Genomic DNA, 21,046 nt, shown 5'->3' with positions numbered 1-21,046 from the left:
GTTAAGTTCAAATGAATTTATATTTGCATTTGTCAAAAAGAATTTTCAGAATTTTTTTCTTATGTTGTCAGATGTCTAAATGTTATGGATTGATTTGACTCTTACAGGTTTACTGAACTTTACGTAGAAGAATTGAGAAATGAAGGAGACTTGCAAGTTCTTATTATGGATTACCTTAGAGGCTTGAATGTGAGCAAAAACACAGTGCAAGGAATTGTGAAGTAAGTTGGTTGTAATATCCTGAAATCCTTGATGCAGTAAAGCACAAAAAGGAAGTACACAACTAATCTGTGGTTAGACTGTTTAAGGAAACACAATAGTGCTCCATACATAGCAATTCTCACAGCCTTAGAAAGCAGGCATCCTCTTCATTCTGAATGTTTCTGTACTCATGGGGAGGAAATTCGCTTTCTCTATTTCAGAAATGCTTTCTTGGTGACACCAGTTAAAAAACACTGTTGTTGCAACTTTATTTTCCGTCTTAGGGATGTAGAACAAAAACGTTTTTTTTTCTCTAGGTTTCATCAATTAAAATCTTGTGTGTTTAACAAGTAACCTTTGTTTCCCATAGAATAAGGCATATAATCTCACTGAAGAACTGTTAAGTGCTTAGGATACTTCTAGTTTATAGTTATTCTCTGTGTATCAAGCTCTCTCAAAAATAAGGTCCTGAAATGTTCTATTGCTTTGTTTCACTGACTATACTGATAGCAGAGCGTGGCATGGTTTTCCCAGTCTAGAGCTTCTAAAGAAAGCAGCAGTTGGAGATAAGTTTGTGTTCCTCAATCTTTGGGACTACTTCCTTAGAGCAATGCTCTAATGAGTAAAAACACTATGTAACTGAAACTGGTTTCACTCTTATTTTTGCAGCTTTTACTTAGCTGTGAGAAAGGAAGCAGAAACAAAGCTGGTGGATGGAACTGGCCACAGACCTCACTACAGTCTCCGTACGCTTTGCAGGGCATTGAGATTTGCAGCATCTAATCCGTGTAGCAGCATACCACGCTCACTGTATGAGGTGATTACCTATGTTGGGCTTTATTTCTGTTTGTATTCACTACGGACTCTGTTTGGGTAAAGGAAAACACTGTACTTCTGAGTACAGTGTTGAAGTCAAATGATTCTTTTAATTGTTTGGTTTTTTGTTTGTTTTTCCTCCTAATAATTTTTCATTTATTCACTGACAATCACTTTTTTCTTAGGGCTTCTGTTTGAGCTTTCTGACTCAGCTTGACAGAACTTCTCATCCAATAGTTCAAAAGCTCATTTGCCAGCATATAGTCTCTGGCAATATCAAAAGTCTTCTTAAGCAGGTATGTAACAAAGCCTACTTTGAGCAGATTGGTATTCAGAGTAGAATTTATTTTGAGTAGCATTCTGTGCCTTTTCTCCCACACTTCCTTCACACAACCACAGTCATGTTTTTTTCTGTATGAAAGAACTTTATTTTTCTTCTAAGTGCATTTCCTTAGTAATTCTGTTTCTATATTAAATGCTTATATGTTAGCTGGTTTATTATTTTTTAAAAAAAAAAAAAAAGGGACAGGTGATTTTGTCAAGTGTAGGCAGCTTACTATAATAGTGACTCCAATTGTAAAGCTTACAGGTTTTTGAGGAGCTTTCACAGGCTTTTCATTTTTAGATTCCAAATGCTGAACATATGGATATGAAGCAAACATCTTTGGTTTGTCTCTAGTGGGAAAGGAAGAACCTTACTAGTTCTGAGAGCCCAGAATGCGTTTGCATGGCTGAGTGGGCAGCTGGGGTAGGGAAGCCAGTTGTAAGAGATGCGTATTTGTTTCAGAATAAAAACCTTCATGGCAGCAACTATTATGAATACGAAAAGTTACACTTCCAAATGGCAAACTGTTTTTTATTTCAAAATGTGTTGGGAGAATGTCTTGGGAAACAGTTTTTCATGGTGCTGGCAAAGACTCCTGCTTCGTGACCTTGAAATAATATGCTCAGGCTTTTCATGTAATTTGTATTCTGTGACAAGGGGACAGTGCTTACTGCAGGAGTGCTCAGGGAGTAATTTAAAATGACTTCTTAGAGAATGTTATGGTGGTATAACAGTAGTTGTCTTCATTAGCAAATTGAAACTCATTTGTATAATCTTTACTTTCGCTGTCATCTCTCCTCAGCAAATACCAAAACCCCAAGGAGAAAAATTTATAAATATAGAAGGATACTGGATTTCAGCTGGGGATAAAGAACCTACGATAGATGAGACTTACGTGCTAACCCCTTCAGTTAAGCTTAATCTGAAAGACATTGTCAGAGTTGTGTCTGCAGGGTATGTCTGTGTTGTTTGTTTTTTTCTGTTAGTATAAAGTTAAATATTATTGTGTCACCTAGTCTTTGTTTAGCCTTAGTAATGTCCATTTTCCTTTTATAGTTAACTTTTCATTATACACTGATTTGAATTTATATAGCTATTTTCTTCTTAAACTATTTTATTGCTATAATGAATTTTATTTAAGTGATAATCTAGAAATTAGCAGTTAGAATGACCTGCTTATTTCACACTGTCATTAAAAAACTTACAGAATCACAGAATGGTTTGGATTGGAAGGGACCTTAAAGATCATCTAATTCCACCCCACCCTGCCATGGGCAGGGACACCTCTCACCAGACCGGGTTGCCCAAAGCCCCATCCAGCCTGGCCTTGAGCACCTCCAGGGATGGGGCATCCACAGCTTCTCTGGGCAGCCTGTGCCAGGGCCTCAATACCCTCACAATAAACTTTGTGGGTAGCAGTTAGTACTTGGGGGTTAAGTTACTTATGTTACCATTTTAGTATATGATCTTAGAAATTCAAAATGAGTTAAATCATGGTATTTTGGTAATGCTGTTACAAAAGGATCTATGGAAATTTTTTAATTCCAAATAATGCTGTTACCTTGTATATGAGGAAGATATATGCTTTTAAATTGCTGTTTTGGTTGTACCTTTTAGGACTCATCCAGTACTGATTCAAGGAGAGACTTCTGTTGGTAAAACCAGTTTAATTCGCTGGTTGGCTGCTGCTACTGGGAACCATTGTGTCAGGATTAACAATCACGAGCATACTGACATCCAGGAATATATTGGCTGTTACACATCAGATGCCTCTGGGAAGTTGGTGTTTAAGGAAGGTGAGTGGGGATATTACATTCATTTCAAATTCATGTCTTATTTCAGTGCTTGCTTTCTTTTCTGCCCAATGTGCCTGTTTTATCACAATGGAGAGAGGACCTTCTATAAAGTTACTAGTATTTGCCTATGATAGTCATGTGAATTTCAGTGAATTTTTGAGTTCACTTTTATCTCATTGCTACTTGTCCTACTGCATATAACAAAGAAAGTAATCAAATGACTTAATACTGTTGCTTTCCTCTGAATTAATATTTATACCGAGTCAAAACTCATTGCTAAAACTGTCTCAATGCTTGCTCTGGTTTAGTTTGTTAGATTTTAACTAGAATACTTTGTTCCCTCTTAAGGCATTCTCATAGATGCAATGAGAAAGGGTTACTGGATTGTACTAGATGAACTGAATTTGGCACCCACTGATGTTCTGGAAGCTCTCAACCGATTGTTGGATGATAACAGGGAGCTGTTCATTACCGAGACTCAGGAAGTTGTCAAAGCTGCCCCTCGCTTCATGCTGTTTGCTACGCAGAATCCTCCAGGTCTCTACGGTGGCAGGAAGGTCTGTGTAATCGTTTCCTTTGGGTAACTCCAACTCTAGGTCTTTGAGTAACTCCAACTCTAGAGAAATGAGTCCTTAAATGTAGACGTATAACGTGAAAACTTTCTGATGGATAGTACAGAATTAATATGAAACTCTCAAGAGGTACAGGGTTGAGGTGTTTGTGGAATGACTTCCAGTACAACTGGATTCTGTTCGGGTTAGATGCTTGTTCTGTAGATACTAAATCTCTAATTCATTTTGAATAGCTGAGATTTAAGTGCTTTACTGAATGAGGAGTTCAAATATGTTGTATTTGATGCCACATTTCTTGTTCAAGAGTGCTGGAGAAGAGACTTGACTTAAATTATTGCCTGGTTTTAAGGTCTTGTCCTTACCTAGACTGTCTCTTATGCTTTCTTCCTACATTTGTGTGTATGCTAATTTGCATACTATGGGGCTAACCATATTCCTTAAGATATAAAGGAAAAGGTATGTAACATAAGCGATATTGAAGGAAAAGTTCAAGCAGTAACATTTTCTCATTTTAGGTTTTGTCTAGAGCCTTTAGAAATCGTTTTGTGGAACTGCATTTTGATGAACTGCCAAGTGCTGAACTGGAAACCATCCTGCACAAGCGATGCAGTTTGCCGCCTTCTTACTGCAGCAAGCTTGTCAAAGTCATGTTAGACCTGCAAGTATGAGTCTTTCTTCTTTTTGTAGAAAGCGTTTCTCAGGCCTTTTGTAGAAGGTGTATTTTGGCACTAAGTACAGATCCCTTTTGGAGGGCAGTCTTGTGAACTGGCAGATGTAAAACCACAACTGAGTGAAGATAATCCACAACTAAAGTAATTCAGTGGTTAGGATAAAGAAGCAAGGAAGGTGATATTGGATTTGGGAGAAGGCTAGCAGCAACAACAGTGACAAGAAAATTTATAACTGAAGGCCTTGTGATTTAAAGTATAAAATCATTCTTTGGCCTGAGTGGAAAATGTAATAATAGATTTGTAGCAGTTGTTCGGCCACGCTAAATTTGGTACTATTTTTAAGTGACAATTTGGGCTGTGTTCTGATACTCCTACAAACACTTAAAACTTAGTAACTAGCTAAAACTATCTCATATTTTAAAGCAATTGCAGCAGCACAAATCAGAGCATGCTTTTCCTGTAGCTTTCTAGACTGGGTGTTCTTAGTTTATTTTTCTATATTGAAGTAAAGTAAAACTTAGAAGTGCTAACATCCATTTTGGTATAGAACCTAATCTTTTGCCTGGATCTTGTTTTAATCCATGTACCTGTTTTCTTATTTTTACTTACTACTTAATTATATTATTTTGTTCCTGAGTACCTAGCAAATTGCCTACATATAAGTAATTTGGGTCTGTGGGTTGGGTTGTTTTGTTTTTTTTTTTGCATACAGCTCGTTTGAATGAATGTCGTATTAATCTTGCTTAAAGCGGTCAGACAAGTTCCTGAAAAAATGTCTCATGTTTTGCTATTATGACAGTCTTACCGCAGAGGTTCAACAGTTTTTGCTGGGAAGCATGGGTTCATTACCTTGCGGGATCTGTTCCGTTGGGGTGAAAGGTACAGATTGGCAGAACAGCTGGAAAAGGATTACGACTGGCTTCAGCACTTAGCAAATGATGGTGAGCTATGCTACTTTCTTCAGTTTTTTTTAAAGTGTCTCTGCAGAATTGCTTTCTAGCCCCAATTATTAAGTGTATGTATATATTTTGTTGCTTATTAACCTGGTAATAATTGATTTTTCTCTTCCTTTGTTTTATAGGTTTTATGCTTCTGGCAGGCAGAGTTAGGAAAGAAGAGGAGGTGGATGTTATAAAGAGAGTCCTTGAAAAGCATTTCAAGAAAAAAATATATCCTGAGTCTCTCTTCTCAGGGGAAAGCGTCAAAAAGCTACTGGGTGAGTTTCCTAGGGAAAAAAAAAAAAAAAGTATTTGTAGTCCTCTAGATGTGCCTGAAGCTGACAGATTGCTTTGTGTTGTGCAGCTAAATTCTCCACACAGATGTCAGTGATGGGCAGAGATTTTAACCACGTTGTCTGGACTCAAGGGATGAGGAGACTTGCCATTTTGGTGGGAAGAGCCCTGGAGTTTGGTGAACCAGTACTGCTGGTGGGAGACACTGGGTAACTGTGCTTTTTTTGATGTATTTTTTTTGTAGGGCAGCATCTCAGTCCAATGCAAAATGGTTAAGTAGGCTTCAGTGCTTCTTTGATCTGGGACATTTAAGCCTCTGACATGGCAGAATTGCAACTGCTGTTTTCCACAGTACCTTTTGAGGAGTGGCAATCACATCTTTCAGCCTAAGTCTTTAACAGGATTGTCTTCATTGTGTGTAACTACAAAGAAATTATATAGAAAGTAGTAAAATTGAAAGGGACTGTCTTTTGTTTCTGCTTTCTACAAGTTGCCCTATAGAATCTTACTGTGTGTCACTGGCAAAGCCATTTGGGGGAATTGTGGCAGTTTGCTGTTTGAGAGCACATGCATGTTGCATGTCTTAAGGTGGGGAGAGAACATAGGTGTGGTAGAGGTTTCTTTCTTTTCCACCACTCCTGTCTGCTCTCAAGGAGGTCATAAAAATAGGTACTGTCTGCTACTGTGCTGGTTTTAAATTTAGGGACTAGATTTTTATGGGAGAGAAAGGAAGGAAGACACCAGAAAAGGGAAAAGTAGTATCTTATGCAAAATGGGAACTCTGGGTACTCAGCAGTTTATTTCTTCAGACTTAGGCATGATCCAGACAGATAGTATCTCCAGTTCACTTGAAATGTTCAGACTGCTTCGTAGGGGCAGGCTGGAATAATTTGCTTTTGAGCCTGTAGAAATCCATCAGTGCAGATATTGATTTAAATTTTAATTAAATGTGTCTTGTGCAAGTCAGCAACAGTTGTGCCAATAATGGCCTCACCTTCCATTCGTTTATCTCAAGGAAAGGAATAGAAGGGAATTTGCATGCTGAGGGCCTTACCTCATAGATCTTCAAGGAAAGTATGAATCCTGGCCAAAAGGAGCTTTGTTTTTACTCTTGCCCTTTCAATTAAATGACTTTTTTGCAGGTGTGGTAAAACTACCATTTGTCAGATCTTTGCAGCGTTAACAAATCAGAAGCTATACTCAGTGAACTGCCACTTGCACATGGAGACTTCAGACTTCCTGGGAGGACTGCGGCCAGTCAGACAGAGGTCAAACGACCAGGTTAGTCTCGCATCAGTAATAGTTGGTATTGTGACCATGGAAGCAAAAAGTAACAATTATAAATAACTTTTCACTTTCTTTTCCATTTCGTAGGAGGAATCTGATAATTCTAGACTGTTTGAGTGGTGTGATGGACCTCTTGTTTTAGCAATGAAACAAGAAGGTTTTTTTCTGCTTGATGAGATTTCTTTAGCTGATGATTCTGTTCTAGAGAGACTTAACAGGTATGTTGGTATGTTTTAAATGTGCTTAGTACTAAGTATCCTCAGTGAAGCATCATACAAGCTCGAGCAGGGTAAATCTAGCTTTTTAGGCATGCTTGTTTCTTGGCCCAGTCGAACTGCTCTCTTAATAATGTAATTCTTGCTGAAAGGAAGAATGACACAAGTGATTCTAGACTTGTTCATCTTTCAACTTCCGTGCCAGTTTGCTTTTTATTTATTTATTTATTCATCCATCTGTTAGAGGTGCTAGTTTTTATCATAGTAATTCTTAGACAATTTTTGCTGCTTGAAATTATAACTAAGGTAAGACAAGATGGAACCGCCTTGTCTTGCAGAAGTCTTCAAAGTCGTATTCTACCTAGAAAAGTAAAAGATAATTTGATTGAAAAGCAGATATGTATAGGTTTGCTTGATGTGTTGGTACTGGTAATGTTTGTTTTGAATGTTTTAGTTAGTGAAAGCTGTTGCTTTTTGTTTGGCTTTATGGTGCTGTTACAGACTGATCTGCACACTAATTGTTGTCTTTGTTATACGGACAAAGATAAGATGATGAGAGGCTATAGTTATTCTGTAGCTCATGTCCCTAAATAAAGAAATGAACAATATAAAATATAGTTCAACTAAAACAGTTTGAACAGTATCTAAAAACATTATACAACATGAGGCAAGCTGGAAAATAAAACTAGAAGCAAAATCGCTAGTTTACAATATTAATTTTTGAGATTGTCAATGAGTTCTTGAAAATGATGCATCTTCTCAAATACTAGAATCTAGCTTTCTCTCTACTTTTTTCCTAAAAAAAAAAATCTTAAAATGCACATTTGAGTGTCTGCTTGCAGAAGTATTTCTCATTTTTAGTCTTTTTCAGTTATCCTTTATGTTGAGTTAATTAGCAGGTGTTTTCTCCGCCATATCCAAACTCTGTTACTAGATTTATTCGTCTATTTTTTCTTTTTTCCATTGTATCGTTGCAGCTATCCTTTCTTCATAAAGTTCACTTATCTTCATATTGTGGTTTAACACAAGTAGGTAGCCAAGCACCACACACACACACTCACACTCTTACTCCACCTCCTCAGCCAAACAAGGAGAAGATATGATGAAAAAAAGGTTGTGGGTTGAGATAAGGACAAGGAGATGACTTGCTTGTTACTGTCACAGTCAAAACAGATTCAGCATAGGGAGATCTAGATCACTGCAGATTTCTTCATCTGATCCTGTGAACATGCATTTTGCCATTGTTTTTGGAAACTGGAGAGCTGTGAGTTACATACATTAGATAAGTCTATTTGAGGAATCACTTCAGCTGAACCTTTTCAATGAAGTTGGGTAAAGTTTCCTTTTGACTGGAAAAAAAAGTTTGCAATTAGGAAAAACAAACAGATTATATTGCTTTTTAAATACAATTTCTGGACCAATGAGTGTTTAATCTGGCCAATTCTTGTGACTTTCATTCTTAAACAATTTCAAATGAAGTATGAAAAAATTGATTTTTTTTTTTAAAACCTTCCCTTTAGTGTTCTTGAAGCTGAGAAGACGTTGGTACTTGCTGAAAAAGGTGGTCAAGATGATGAGGATAATGAAGTAGAGCTGTTGGTTGCAGGAAAGAAATTTCGTATCGTTGCGACCATGAACCCAGGAGGTGACTTTGGGAAAAAAGAGGTGAATGTCAAAGCGACTGGAAGTATAATATACATCTTCTGGTCATATTAACTGTTTAGTGATAGAGGTGCAATATAAAAATGCATTATCCCAGTTCTGTCATTCTGTGCTTTCTGGTTGGAGTCTGCCTCACAGCTCTAAAGGAGGATTAGGATACATCTGTTCTCTGTCACTACTGTGTACTATTATTTTTACAGTAGTGAGTCAATACTGAGCAGAATGTCGAAGAAAACTTAAGGCTTCTAAATACCCTAGGTAGGTTTGATATCAGAATATTTCAAGTCCGAGAAATGTGGCTCATAAAGCAAGCAAATCTAGCTCTAACATGAGTCTCGAGTAGTGTGAAGTTGCATAGCAGATTATTCTCTTTAATACTTCTCAGAGTCAGCTAGAAGTCATCTTTTCATTTTCAGTGAATATGAATATATTCATGAGGACCTTTCTCAATAATTGGGAAAAATCAGTTTATGATGTTCTGCTTTAAGTCATTTAGAAGCCAGGTTTAAAAACAACAAAACAACAAAAACACCTTTAATGGATACTGTGACCTAGGACTAAGAAATGAGCTTTATTTTACTTAAAAGAAGATGGGCAGTCTATTAAGATGGTTTCTACAGTACAAAATTAATTCATTGTAAAACAATAAAAAGGATTTATTTCTGCATTGCATTTGTGCTAATGTATTTGCTTCACTAATTCAGGCAAGAGTAAGAGGAATTACAGAAAGGAGTTGTAATTGAAGGTAAATTTCTATGTTAGTTTATTCCTTTAAGCAAAGGGACAAGAGCTTACATAGCCATTGTTTGATGCATCACATCCTGAAATGGAATGGAGCTTTGGTGCTTGCAAACCAGCTTGTTTTTGTTCCATATTCTTTCAAATTTTCTCATTTACCAGCTGATCCTGGATTGATGCCACTACTAGACATTTTAAAAATCCACACACACTCAAAATTTTTATCTAAAAAGTGGCACTGTAAAATGGGATGTAGTGTGAAATGAATTGCTATGTAGTTCTTCTTGTTTGCAGCTTTCTCCTGCATTGCGCAATAGATTTACGGAGATATGGTGTCCACAAAGCAATGGCCGTGATGATTTGATACAGATTGTAAAACACAATCTTCATCCAGGATTGTCTCTGACTGGAATGAAGTGTCAAGGTAGGTATTTCTTGTGTGTTGGACTTAAAACATTATTAAGGAAAAAAAAAAAGATATACTGCTGTTAAACTTTTCTCAGAATTTACACAGATATGTACCTTTTATTGAAAGTACACTTCTCTCTGGGGACAGTTACAAAATATTATGGACTCTGTGCTTCCTTCATAGCGTATGTTCTGTGACTAGCCAAAAGTAAGAGCAAGACAGTATTTATTTAACTCACCAACTAGGTAGCTGAATTATCCCCAGCCCCTCAGTGCCAAATTTTAGTCTCAATGTAAGGTTATTGAAAGAGCTGGCATTTTGTTCTCTGCCAGAAGCTTCACTGTTGATATTCACTTGACTCTGTCTTTGTACTTGAGTTTAAAAGGATCTGTAACATAGCACAGGCATAAATTTGCTCTTTGGTTATCATGCCTGTTAGGGAGTAGAGTACCTACCCACATTCATGGATTACAATTGTGTGTACTCTGTTAACAGTTCTTATTATGGGACAATGTAGTAGATCTGACCAGTAAAATTCTTTTGATAATTGCATTAATTTTTAACTTTTTTTTTTCAGGGGCAGACATAGCAGAGCTCATGATGGACTTCGTTGAATGGCTGACTAACCAAGAGTTTGGTCGCCAGTGTATTCTCAGCGTGCGAGACATCTTATCATGGGTTAATTTTATGAATGTCATGGTAAAAGGTGAAGGGATGGATTCTGCCAACGAACATAATCTTTATATTTCTCCAATGATGTCTTTTGTCCATGCTGCGTGTTTGGTGTACATTGATGGAATAGGATCAGGTAAGTCTTTCAGCACTGATTTGGTAACAAATAAGTTATTTGTATTAATATGTTTGGAATGCAGACAAAATTATTTTTGGGTAACGCTTAGGGTAGACGTTTTCACTTTCATTTGACAATATCCTGTTATTTTTTGTTTTAATAGTGAGATTGTATAATACAGCAAGTTTAAGTAAATTGCAGATAGTAGTACTATCTCAAAGGTAAGCACATAAGCAAAGCAAGCATGTGTGTTTTATCAAGTCTTCTGAAGTGATCTATGATGATACAGTATTTAACTGCATGACCATGCGTTATTCTCTCTCCCCCAGCCCGGAGGCTAGCATGGTCCTACTAGCCAGTATCATGGGCGTAGCTCAGAACTCATCTCTGTATGTTTTCCACTGGTCCAGCTGGTAAATAGGAGAGAGGGGAAGAGGAAGGAAAAGTGAAAAGCCACCAGAAATGCAGGGGAAGGTTTGGGAAACTATAACAAGGGATCAGGATGATAGTGATAGCAGAAAAAAGACTTTTTGAAATAAAATGTCCTTACTGCTGTTGCTCATGGAACAGTTTCCCTGTTATAGTGCTTTTGCTTGCTGGTGCTTTCAGTACTAGCACCAAATATGTACCTGAAACAACTCTGTGCAAAATGGGTATCTGTGAATGAATTCAGTCTCATTAGTCATTAGATAAATGTGCCTAGTTGTGGTTCTGAAGAACACTTACTTTCCTAATTACAGGTACAACATCCTGCTCAGCTGATACAGCTTTATTAGCTCGAGAAAAATGCCTGGCATTCTTATGTGAGAAAATGAGTCAATTCCTTGAGCTGACTGGTTATCAGAAGAACGAACTAAAGATTTATGACAGAACAAAGGAGAAGGAGTTTGTGTGGATGGACGACTTCATGGGAATTGACCCATTTTTCATTCCAAGAGGCAAGAGACTGTGGGAGTGGGTGGACATTTCTTCTGTGCTTTTTTTTAAATCCCTATAGTTCTGTTAGTAACTATATCTAAGTAGGATGCTTAAACTGTTACAGAACAGTTGGTAGTTTGTTCTAAAGTTTAGGAAAATGGCTTTTCTGACTCTAAGTTTGATAATTGCAGTTAAGGTGTCTGTTAATTGCTTCCTTTGACTTCGTAAGATGACTAGTTAGTAGCCTAGTTTTAGTAAACTTGTTTTTTGGTGTAATGAAGCATCTTTAATTCTGAGCTATAGTTTTCTGTCACTTTGCATGGTCAGAACATCCACTAACTTCAGCCTAAAGCTACAGCTCATTCTGGACCTTGCGTTCCAAGGTACAATTCTAACCAGAACTCCAATGTTCTGCCTCGCTATATCCTCTCAAAGATTGGCTGTGATTTTTACAAAGTTACTTAACATCTGCATTTCAGTTTCTCACGTGTCAGCACAAGAAGAACTATCCAAATACTGTTTTCTGCTCCTAAAATACAGTGAGGGGACCAAAAAGTGCTAGAGATTCAGCTGTGAACTTTCGAAAGTTCACCTGTCTGATTTCTGGTAATACTGAGCTATGTAGTGTGTGTTCCTAGTGCTGTGTTTGTCATTCATCATTGAACATTTTGGTACTATGGATTGTGTTAGTCATTTATAAAATTGTACAAGGTAATGCTCTTTGGAAATTTCTTAGTTTCTTCTGGGTCACTAGGGATCAGAGAAGGAAGGTTCTATTTCATACCAAACAGGTTTAAAGATCTGTAAAATGAATAGGCGATTAATATCATTTATAACCTGAGCAATGAATATTCTGTATTACAGAATTTGGGGAGTGGTGTCCCTGTGCATTATACTGGTTGTAATTTGACAGACGAGAAGCTCAGTACTCTCTCATTATAAGTCCTAATGAAATGAAAGAAAAGATGTGCTTAGTAGCATACTTCAGTTAAAGTACTCTTTCGCAGAACTGACAGTATATTGAACAGATTAATATGTTGTTGTATAACATGTCTGAATTGTATCCTTCAGTGCCAAATTTTGAAAAGCTGCTTTTGATTTTTAGATTCGTGGTGTCTGAAGTGCAAGAACAGAATTCTTCAGTACTAAATTTTCAGGTTTTTTTGTTTGAAAACTACTACATAAACAAGTGGATATGGGCACGTAGTCCCACAGTCACTGCTGTGGGTCAAATAGAAAGTATATGTGCCTCATCTTTGAGAATAATTTACAAGCTTGATCTCTCATTGCTTACTGTAATAAGATCAGCAGTTAACAGATAGAATGACCTCTTTCAGAAGCACATTGTCAGCAGCTCCAGTAAAAATATTCTGGCTTAATTGTTCCTGGTTTTCTTTTCCTTTGTTTTAGGCCCTGTTCTTCAAAGGAATAGCATTACGGATTATGCTCTAAATGCTGGGACTACAGCAGTGAATGCTCAGCGACTGTTGAGAGCACTACAGCTTAACAAACCTATTTTGTTGGAAGGGTCACCAGGTGTGGGCAAGACCAGTCTAGTAGCTGCCCTGGCAAAGGCCTCAGGAAACTGTCTTGTTCGAATCAACCTGTCTGAGCAGACGGTAGAATAAAATACTATCTTTGTAACTTAGTGTTTATGGTGGGGGAGGTTTTGTTTTACTTAAAGCACAGTTCTTTCAACTGTGGCACTGAATCTGAAATGGCAGTGTTTTCCTCTTGGTCAAAGGGTTTAAGGGGAAGGGGGAAATGAGGAAGAACAGCTTATGTGAGTGAATACTAATTCCCAAATTTTTGTGTTCTTTGCAAGTGAAAATGTGTATCTTTGCCTCCTATGTTTTGCTTGGATTCTGCAAAGTTACTTGAAAGCAACTTGAAGGTGCTTTTTTGCTCTTTGTAGGTTTTCTTGTTGTTCCAGTTCAATTTTCTGTTGCTAAACATAGTAGCTTTTAGCATCTTGCAAATACTGCTTGTATTTATTAATTATTTATTCTTTTTTTGTACTTCTGCAATATTTAAAGCAGAGGGATAAAATGTGAGGTAAAGATAACAATGCTTGGTTTTGAACTTGTTTGCAGTTTTGTAATTGTTTCTTTTGCCATTCTTTACTTCCAAAGGATGTGACAGACTTGTTTGGGACAGACTTGCCTGTTGAAGGTGGGAGGGGAGGAGAATTTGCCTGGAGAGATGGACCACTACTAGCAGCATTAAAGGCTGGACACTGGATTGTATTAGATGAGGTAAATTAAAGTGTTGTGCACAAACGAATAGTCCAAGAGAGCAAAAGTCTTGATTTTGTTATGTAGGGTATATTCCGGCATGTAGGACCCCAAATACCTGGCAGGGTTGGTGTCTGAAATTAATTTTGCTTGATTTTAGTTATTTGCATCTTGTGCCTGGTTGGAGGCGATCTTTAATCCAGACTGCAGAGGGAGAGAGATTTTTGTATGTCACAAACGTATGAACATAAGTTCAGAAGAAACATCTTGAAAATGCAGATTTTACAATGGAGAATTGTTTTGTCATTGTGGTGAAAACACAGAAATAACATATGCAAATAAGGAAAGCGTTAGATGCAGTTTAGGTGCTCCAGTGTAGTAACAACCTAGCTGGAAGGTAATAATAACATGTGGCAGCACTGGAACAGCAAGGAAATTTAACTTTATATTTAGTATATCTCAGCCTGTTGTCTAGAGATTGTGAGAAAGTGTTTTGTAGAGCATTAACATTGTATCTTTATTTCTTTCCTCAGTTGAACCTGGCTTCTCAGTCTGTATTAGAGGGGCTAAATGCTTGCTTTGACCACAGAGCAGAGATTTATGTTCCCGAATTGGGAATGAATTTTCACGTACAGCACAAGAAGACTAAGATTTTTGGATGCCAGAATCCATACAGACAAGGAGGTGGAAGAAAGGGTCTGCCCAAGTCCTTTCTTAATAGATTTACTCAGGCAAGCTTATTTGTTTGATTCAAACTTTACCATGAGCTTGTCTTGTAGGTTTCTGGCTGTATCAACACACTGCATGTTCTTGATTCTATAGGTGTATGTTGATCCGCTGTCAGCAGCAGATATGGAGTTTATTGGGAATACACTGTTTCCTGCCATTGATAAGAGTATTATTGCTAAAATGGTTGCTTTCAATAACAAGGTAAATATACATTTTAATTTTATGTAGAAGTAAGCAGAATACAATAAGATTTAAAAAATAGCCTAACATAATATTTCCCAGCACTTCTACAGAGAAGTGTGTGGGTGAAAGAGGAATGGAAATACATGTAGAAGAAAGTAAAGAACACTACTAAATACCATGTGAATTCTTCTACCACTGCAATCAGATATGATTACTTGGTTGGTAACTGAAGAGGCATTTATTTTTTCACAGAAGATGTATATTGTTAATATATACATACATATCTAATATATATATATATTAGATATATTTTTAAAAACTTTGTTTTATGAAATTTTGGACATAGTTATGGTTCGGTATCTTTAAGTTGAGAAAAGTTTTGCATGCATAATGGTTATTCTTAAAGCAAACACAAAATGAGCTCTCCCTTTAATAAGAGCTAACATGTATATTTCTGTTTCTGGTCTGAATTTCTAATCTGCTTTTTATTACGGGCTGTTGTTAGAGTAATTAGGATCAAGTGAAAGCAGCATCTGACCTTCTCAGAAGCAGAAGCTTTGAAGGATATGTAGCGTTTTTCTCAAACACTGAGACTAATAAAGGCAAAATCTTTCCTGATAGGATTTGTCTATGGTAAAGGATTCAGAGATGCTTAGATCTAAAATTGTTCTAATTTTAAAAGGTTTTCAACAAGCATTAACTACAATAGATCAACTTACTAGCTAATTTTTGGCTTAGAGTTTGTGCAAAGTGCAGGATTTAAAATTCACAGCATGTTTTTTATGCTTATGCTTCTGAAATTGCATTTAATCGGAATTAATCTTCATGTCATGAAACAAAAAAAGTGTAGTAATGCTAAGAGAAAATAACATTCTTATATAAAATACTTTGTGGCAGCATCTTACCAGTCGTTTATAGTACTGGGGTGTGAAGGTGAATTCAGGAATTTAGCTTTGACTAGCATGATAGAGAAATAGTACATGGGAAACAAACTAAATCAAGATTTAGTTCATGACATCTTCAGGAAAGTGAATACAGCTTTTCTCTTACTGTCTTAAGTGGTGCCAAAGGCAGAAATTCAGTTGAATTTTTATTTTTAATATTTGGAGACCAGTACATGGATAGTATAAAATACATATATAAATTACATTTTATATACATATAATTTTTTATTACTATTTTTTTCAGATTGACAAAGAAGTAATGGCTGAAAAAAAGTGGGGACAGAAAGGAGGACCTTGGGAGTTCAACTTACGTGATCTTTTCCGCTGGTGCCAGCTTATGCTTGTTGACCAATCACCAGGTTGTTATGATCCAGGCCAGCATGTATTTCTGGTATATGGAGAAAGAATGAGAACCAGGGAGGACAAAGAAAAGGTAAGATGCGTTCTCTTTCCTGGCTGTTCAGGTTGCCAAGAAGTATTGCCAGAAACTGAAATGTAAATTTGAAAGTGCCTTGCAATTCATTTGTAGAGATTGCCTCATTCAGAAGAAAAATAGGTTTGTTTTGACTTTTTTGTTTTAATATCCATATCAGTTCCAATTGTCCTTTAAAATACCAATTTAATTATCTATTGGCATAAAATCAAAAGGTGATGTAAATAAAGGCAAGTAGAATAACAAAGAACTTTAAACAAGAGCAAAACACGATATCATTCTGTGATTCAGTGTTAAATAATAACATTCTTACAGAAATGTTATGGTTTGCCTGCATTTTTGGGGGGGATAGAACAGAGGAGAAATAGCCCTTCGCCAACTACTTATCCCTCTGTTGCCTGTTTTTTAATTTCACACTTCAGTTGTATTTAACTAAATGTCCAACTGTGAGATTGAAAAACAATGTGACTGGATATTTTTCTCATGAGTTTACATTCCTTCTCCTGTGGTATTGTCTTTTTTTCATGTGTTATCAAAGGATTTACTTATGGAGTCATTTCTTCACTAGTATTTTGTTAGAGTAACATTACTTACAGTATTTCAAATTGCTGGAAGTATGGTAAATGAAGGAGTTGCTGTTGGTAGCTCACAGTCACTTTATTTTCTGCATGTTGAGTGGAATGACGCTTGTGACTAAGCTGTGTTAGTTAATATGACACTACTGTGAAGTCAAGAAGGGAAGGCTACTTGTGATGCAAGCCTTTAAAACAATGGATAAGTTTATTAGTCACATTTGCTCTTTCAACTGTTTTAGGTTATATCTGTATTTAAAGACATTTTTGGCCAAGACGCTGATGTATATACAGGAACGAGAGATTTTCACATCACTCCATATAACATTCAGGTAAGTTGTTGACAAGACAAATGAGTGGTGAGACAAGGAAGCAATTTGTGCACCTGAGAACACAATTTCTTTTCTTTGTACTCACCTATGTGGCTTTCATCCCTTTCAGATTGGTTATTCAGTTCTTTCTCGTGGCAACTATATTCCTCGTCCTGGCAGAAATTTGTCACTTCTGCATCATTCGCTGCAGTCCCTTGAGTCCATAATGAAATGTGTGCACATGAGCTGGATGGTGATCCTGGTGGGCCCTGCAGCTGTCGGCAAAACCAGTCTTGTTGAGCTGCTGGCCCATCTGACTGGCCATCGACTGAAAATCATGGCAATGAACAGTGCAATGGATACAACAGAACTCCTGGGTGGATTTGAACAGGTAAGTACCTTCTTGTCAATAAGGCACTGTTTTTACTTCTTACCTAACAGTGGCCAGTCCACTGTAATCTTAGTGTTTAACCACCAAGTGAAGCCTTAGGCACTGCAGTCTTCTAAATGAACTAACTCCATTGGCATGTTTACAGGTTGATATTAATAGGCCATGGCAGCGCCTGTTGGAAAAAGTGGAAAATGTTGTGAGCACACTAGTAAGGGACAGTCTTCTCCTGACAGAACTTTGTGCAGATGATGCTGAACTTGTGCTGCGTGCTTGGAGCAGTTTCATCCTGAATTACAAACCCAAATCTCTGGGTGAAGGAGGTAGAAGTGTTACAGCTGAATTAGTGAGCAAACTGGAGGGAATACTTGTACTTACCCAGCGACTGAACAACAAAATAAGTTCTTTCTCAAAGGCAGGTATGTATGATGATGTGATGTAAGACTATATGTTCCTCTGAAGAAAATGAAAGACCTATGAACCTGCATTGAAAGGTTGAGAAACCTGTTTATCGTAAGTTCTTTCTAACTGGAGAGAAGGGTTGGAGAAAGGTATCTGTCCAGTTTGTATTTCTGTGCTTGCAAAACCCTTGCAACCCTATGGGTTTTGCCCATGGGTGGCTACTTGCAGAGTCAGAGCCTCTGCTGTTATGTTCTTTCTCCTAAAAGGTAGGAAGCGTAGGTGTTTATTAGCAAGGTAACTTCACTTTTTCTTGAAAGGAACAGGAAACTGTGTCAGTAATACATGTCTTGATGTAAGTTTTATGCTTTCTTGCAGAGTTTGCTCACTTGGTAGAAGAGTTCCGGCGTTTCAAGCTGCAGCAGGCCCAGGCAGCTGACTGTAAAAGCCATGGCACTTTTGAGTGGGTGGATGGGATGTTGGTTCAGGCCCTGCAGTGTGGAGATTGGCTGTTGATGGACAACGTTAACTTTTGCAAGTAAGAGATTTTTATGGACTTTTTTTCACTGCGTAAATTTCTTTACCTCCCTAATTTACTTAACCTCTTAGTGAATGTGTTTACGACTGAACATTTTTGCATTTCATAGCAATACATGGGGGAAGTAACTTTCATTCTCTGGAAGAGTATTTTCCTTCTTAAACTGTTTAGTAGTTGATAGTTTTCCTGTTACCTTAAAATTGTTTGGATCAGGAGGGGGTTGAACTGTTACCTCTTTCTAATGATAAATTTTTCTTTTGAATGTAGCCCCTCTGTGCTGGACCGCTTAAATGCCTTACTTGAACCAGGAGGTGTTCTTACCATGAGTGAGAGAGGTGTGATAGATGGCACAGTTCCTACAATAACTCCTCATCCAAACTTCAGGTGCTTTGCTTTTCTGCTTTTTTTAATTCTTTTTTTTTTTTTTTCCAAATGAATGGTAGGTATAGGAAAAACTGTCATCTGTGAGACAGTCTTCTGGTATTTTGAATGCTACTCATATTTCAGTGTACTGCACTGGCACTGTTTGCCTGGCGAGGAAGAATGTGAACAGGGTGATGAACATATGATATAGATCTTAAGAGGCTTGGCTTTTTATTGCTGTTCCACCACAGACTATTACGCTGGAAAATTCGTAGCAGCCTAACTCTGTCTAGATTTTTCTAGGAATGAAATCCTCATTTCTAGTTGAGGATTTCAGCACTTCCCTATCTTACTGTAAATAGAGTTTAGGATGCAAATGTTAAAGATGGTGAGCTATTCATATGTGTTGATAATAAAAACTGGTCTGTCAACATAATACTTATTTTTCCATCTTTTTCCTGTTTTTCCGAATTCCTGTTTCCTGCAGTGACAGAACTTAAAAAAAAAAAAAAAAAAAAACACACACACAACCAGTTGGTCTGTCTTGATTCTCTCAGAATTGAAATAATCTTAATCTCTGTGGGAGATGGGAGGAGAACATACAGAGTATTCTGTATCATTTCTACCTTTTTGAAATTTATGGAAGGAATATAGGCACTGATATGCCCAGGTTCATCTGAATTGGAAATAAGACTTTCAGAAACTTGTTTTTTGCTGTGTTTTATCTCATAAATCTTTTCCTTTCTTGTTTGTAAGAGTTTGCTGATAGTATTAAGCATGTGGAAGTTACTTTAGTTTTTAAATAGCACAGATTTATCTGAAGCAATTGCTAAGAATTGAAAGCCTTCTTGATAGCTCAGAGGCACAGCTTAACTTCTGTTTTTTTAAGCTGGCAAATAATAAAGTAGACATAGCTCAGATGTAGCTAAGGAAAAAATAATGCACTATCTCTTTAGCTATCTTCAAAATTCAATTATACACATCTCTCATTTAAATTCAGCGGGTGTCTCTGGCTTTCTAGGTATCAGTGTTGCCGTTTTTATAGAGATAAATTTACTTTATGGACAAGGAGATTTGGTGGTTCCAGAGTAATAGTTTAAAGTCCTAACTTCACAAATATCTTGTGAATATTTGACAGGCTTTTCCTTTCCATGGATCCTGTTCATGGAGAAATATCCAGAGCAATGCGGAATCGTGGGATTGAAATTTACATTCCTGGAGAAAATGATGGAAATGTATTGGATAATCTGGATTTAAAGTTACTGCTGCATGGCTTGGGGTTAGTGGGAGATAGCATCTGTGAAGCCCTTCTGGCTGTGCATTCAGAAACCAAGACAGCAATACCAGGTAAGAAAAGTCTGTTTGGTATTTTTACTAAAGCCAGCCTGGGCTCCTTACATGTATTTTTATTAATTATTTAATGTTAAAATTTGGTTATTACATTGTGCAACATCCAGATATATGTAAAGACAAACATATAATTAATTTCTTTTGAGGGTTGTGGGTGGTTGGTTTATTTTCTTTTTTGTTTGCTTTTTTGTGTTCTCTGGAAGTAGGCCCAAATCATTTAAAAAAAAAAAAAAAAAAGGGGGGGGAAGGGGGACAGGGAGGAACTGATGTACTTTGTCAGGAGGCATCAGACACTGGCATGATATATGTATTGTCTGTCGCTGTAAGAAAGGCAATATATTCGAAGCAAAATGCAGCAATACAGAGGGTTTGCACAAGGCCTGCTCAAGCTGTTCTTTTCAGCAAGGTGATAGTTTCATTCATCACCTCAGCTGCTTGATGTTTTATTTTGAGCTGGTCACTTGTAATTTTACAGTCTTGTCAGATTTTCTTAACCTTGAGAAGAACCCATTCAAATCTAAAGACCTGTTGGGGTCTTCAGGGACTATAAGAGTAGTGATTGTCCTCAGAGGGTTAAAGGGCTGCCAATTACTTAATATTCATTTTACCCTAAATGCTGTGTCTTCCAGGTTCTGTGTCATCTCTGTCACCTTTGCTTCAAGCTGCTGTGTTAATTGTGCAGCAGATAAAAAGAGGATTTGGATTAGCAAAGTCATTTTACAGAGCTTGTTGGGAAGTCTATGGCCGCTCACAACAGTTGCAGATTAATCAAAAGGTAAAAGTCCTGTATTGGAAAAATCTAACATTGTCTAGATAAGCAAAAAAATATCATGAAGCGTCAGATTTCATAAAGCTAGAGTTTGAGTCCCTGTTTCCAAAGAGCCCAAGCAAGGGGTTGATGAAGATGGTGCTCTTGGAGAGATGAAACAAGCCACTTCAAACACTCTTTCAAGGTGTCTGTCAGGTGGTG

General features: G+C 37.2%; 1 protein-coding gene across 2 annotated transcripts in view; it reads left to right on the top strand.

Annotated features, from left to right (window-relative positions):
• The window catches only part of MDN1 (midasin AAA ATPase 1), a 94,345-nt gene that overhangs the window by 22,948 nt on the left and 50,351 nt on the right, over positions 1 to 21,046 (top strand). For both annotated transcript variants that reach the window (XM_082755594.1, XM_082755593.1), the window contains exons 20-47: positions 108 to 221; positions 871 to 1,018; positions 1,203 to 1,313; positions 2,145 to 2,296; positions 2,960 to 3,138; positions 3,487 to 3,695; positions 4,226 to 4,372; positions 5,181 to 5,322; positions 5,463 to 5,597; positions 5,684 to 5,822; positions 6,756 to 6,894; positions 6,988 to 7,118; positions 8,636 to 8,780; positions 9,810 to 9,939; positions 10,502 to 10,732; positions 11,455 to 11,652; positions 13,043 to 13,251; positions 13,765 to 13,887; positions 14,400 to 14,597; positions 14,689 to 14,796; positions 15,967 to 16,155; positions 16,970 to 17,059; positions 17,169 to 17,429; positions 17,575 to 17,845; positions 18,204 to 18,363; positions 18,631 to 18,747; positions 19,865 to 20,073; positions 20,706 to 20,851. In XM_082755594.1, coding sequence (XP_082611720.1) covers positions 108 to 221; positions 871 to 1,018; positions 1,203 to 1,313; positions 2,145 to 2,296; positions 2,960 to 3,138; positions 3,487 to 3,695; positions 4,226 to 4,372; positions 5,181 to 5,322; positions 5,463 to 5,597; positions 5,684 to 5,822; positions 6,756 to 6,894; positions 6,988 to 7,118; positions 8,636 to 8,780; positions 9,810 to 9,939; positions 10,502 to 10,732; positions 11,455 to 11,652; positions 13,043 to 13,251; positions 13,765 to 13,887; positions 14,400 to 14,597; positions 14,689 to 14,796; positions 15,967 to 16,155; positions 16,970 to 17,059; positions 17,169 to 17,429; positions 17,575 to 17,845; positions 18,204 to 18,363; positions 18,631 to 18,747; positions 19,865 to 20,073; positions 20,706 to 20,851 — 4,531 coding nt within the window. The remainder of the gene's footprint in view (positions 1 to 107; positions 222 to 870; positions 1,019 to 1,202; positions 1,314 to 2,144; positions 2,297 to 2,959; positions 3,139 to 3,486; positions 3,696 to 4,225; positions 4,373 to 5,180; positions 5,323 to 5,462; positions 5,598 to 5,683; positions 5,823 to 6,755; positions 6,895 to 6,987; positions 7,119 to 8,635; positions 8,781 to 9,809; positions 9,940 to 10,501; positions 10,733 to 11,454; positions 11,653 to 13,042; positions 13,252 to 13,764; positions 13,888 to 14,399; positions 14,598 to 14,688; positions 14,797 to 15,966; positions 16,156 to 16,969; positions 17,060 to 17,168; positions 17,430 to 17,574; positions 17,846 to 18,203; positions 18,364 to 18,630; positions 18,748 to 19,864; positions 20,074 to 20,705; positions 20,852 to 21,046) is intronic.

This window comes from Aythya marila (genome assembly GCF_965140915.1).
Source record: "Aythya marila genome assembly, chromosome: 3".
NCBI classification, from domain to species: domain Eukaryota; kingdom Metazoa; phylum Chordata; class Aves; order Anseriformes; family Anatidae; genus Aythya; species Aythya marila.
This window is presented reverse-complemented; position numbering and strand designations above follow the sequence as displayed.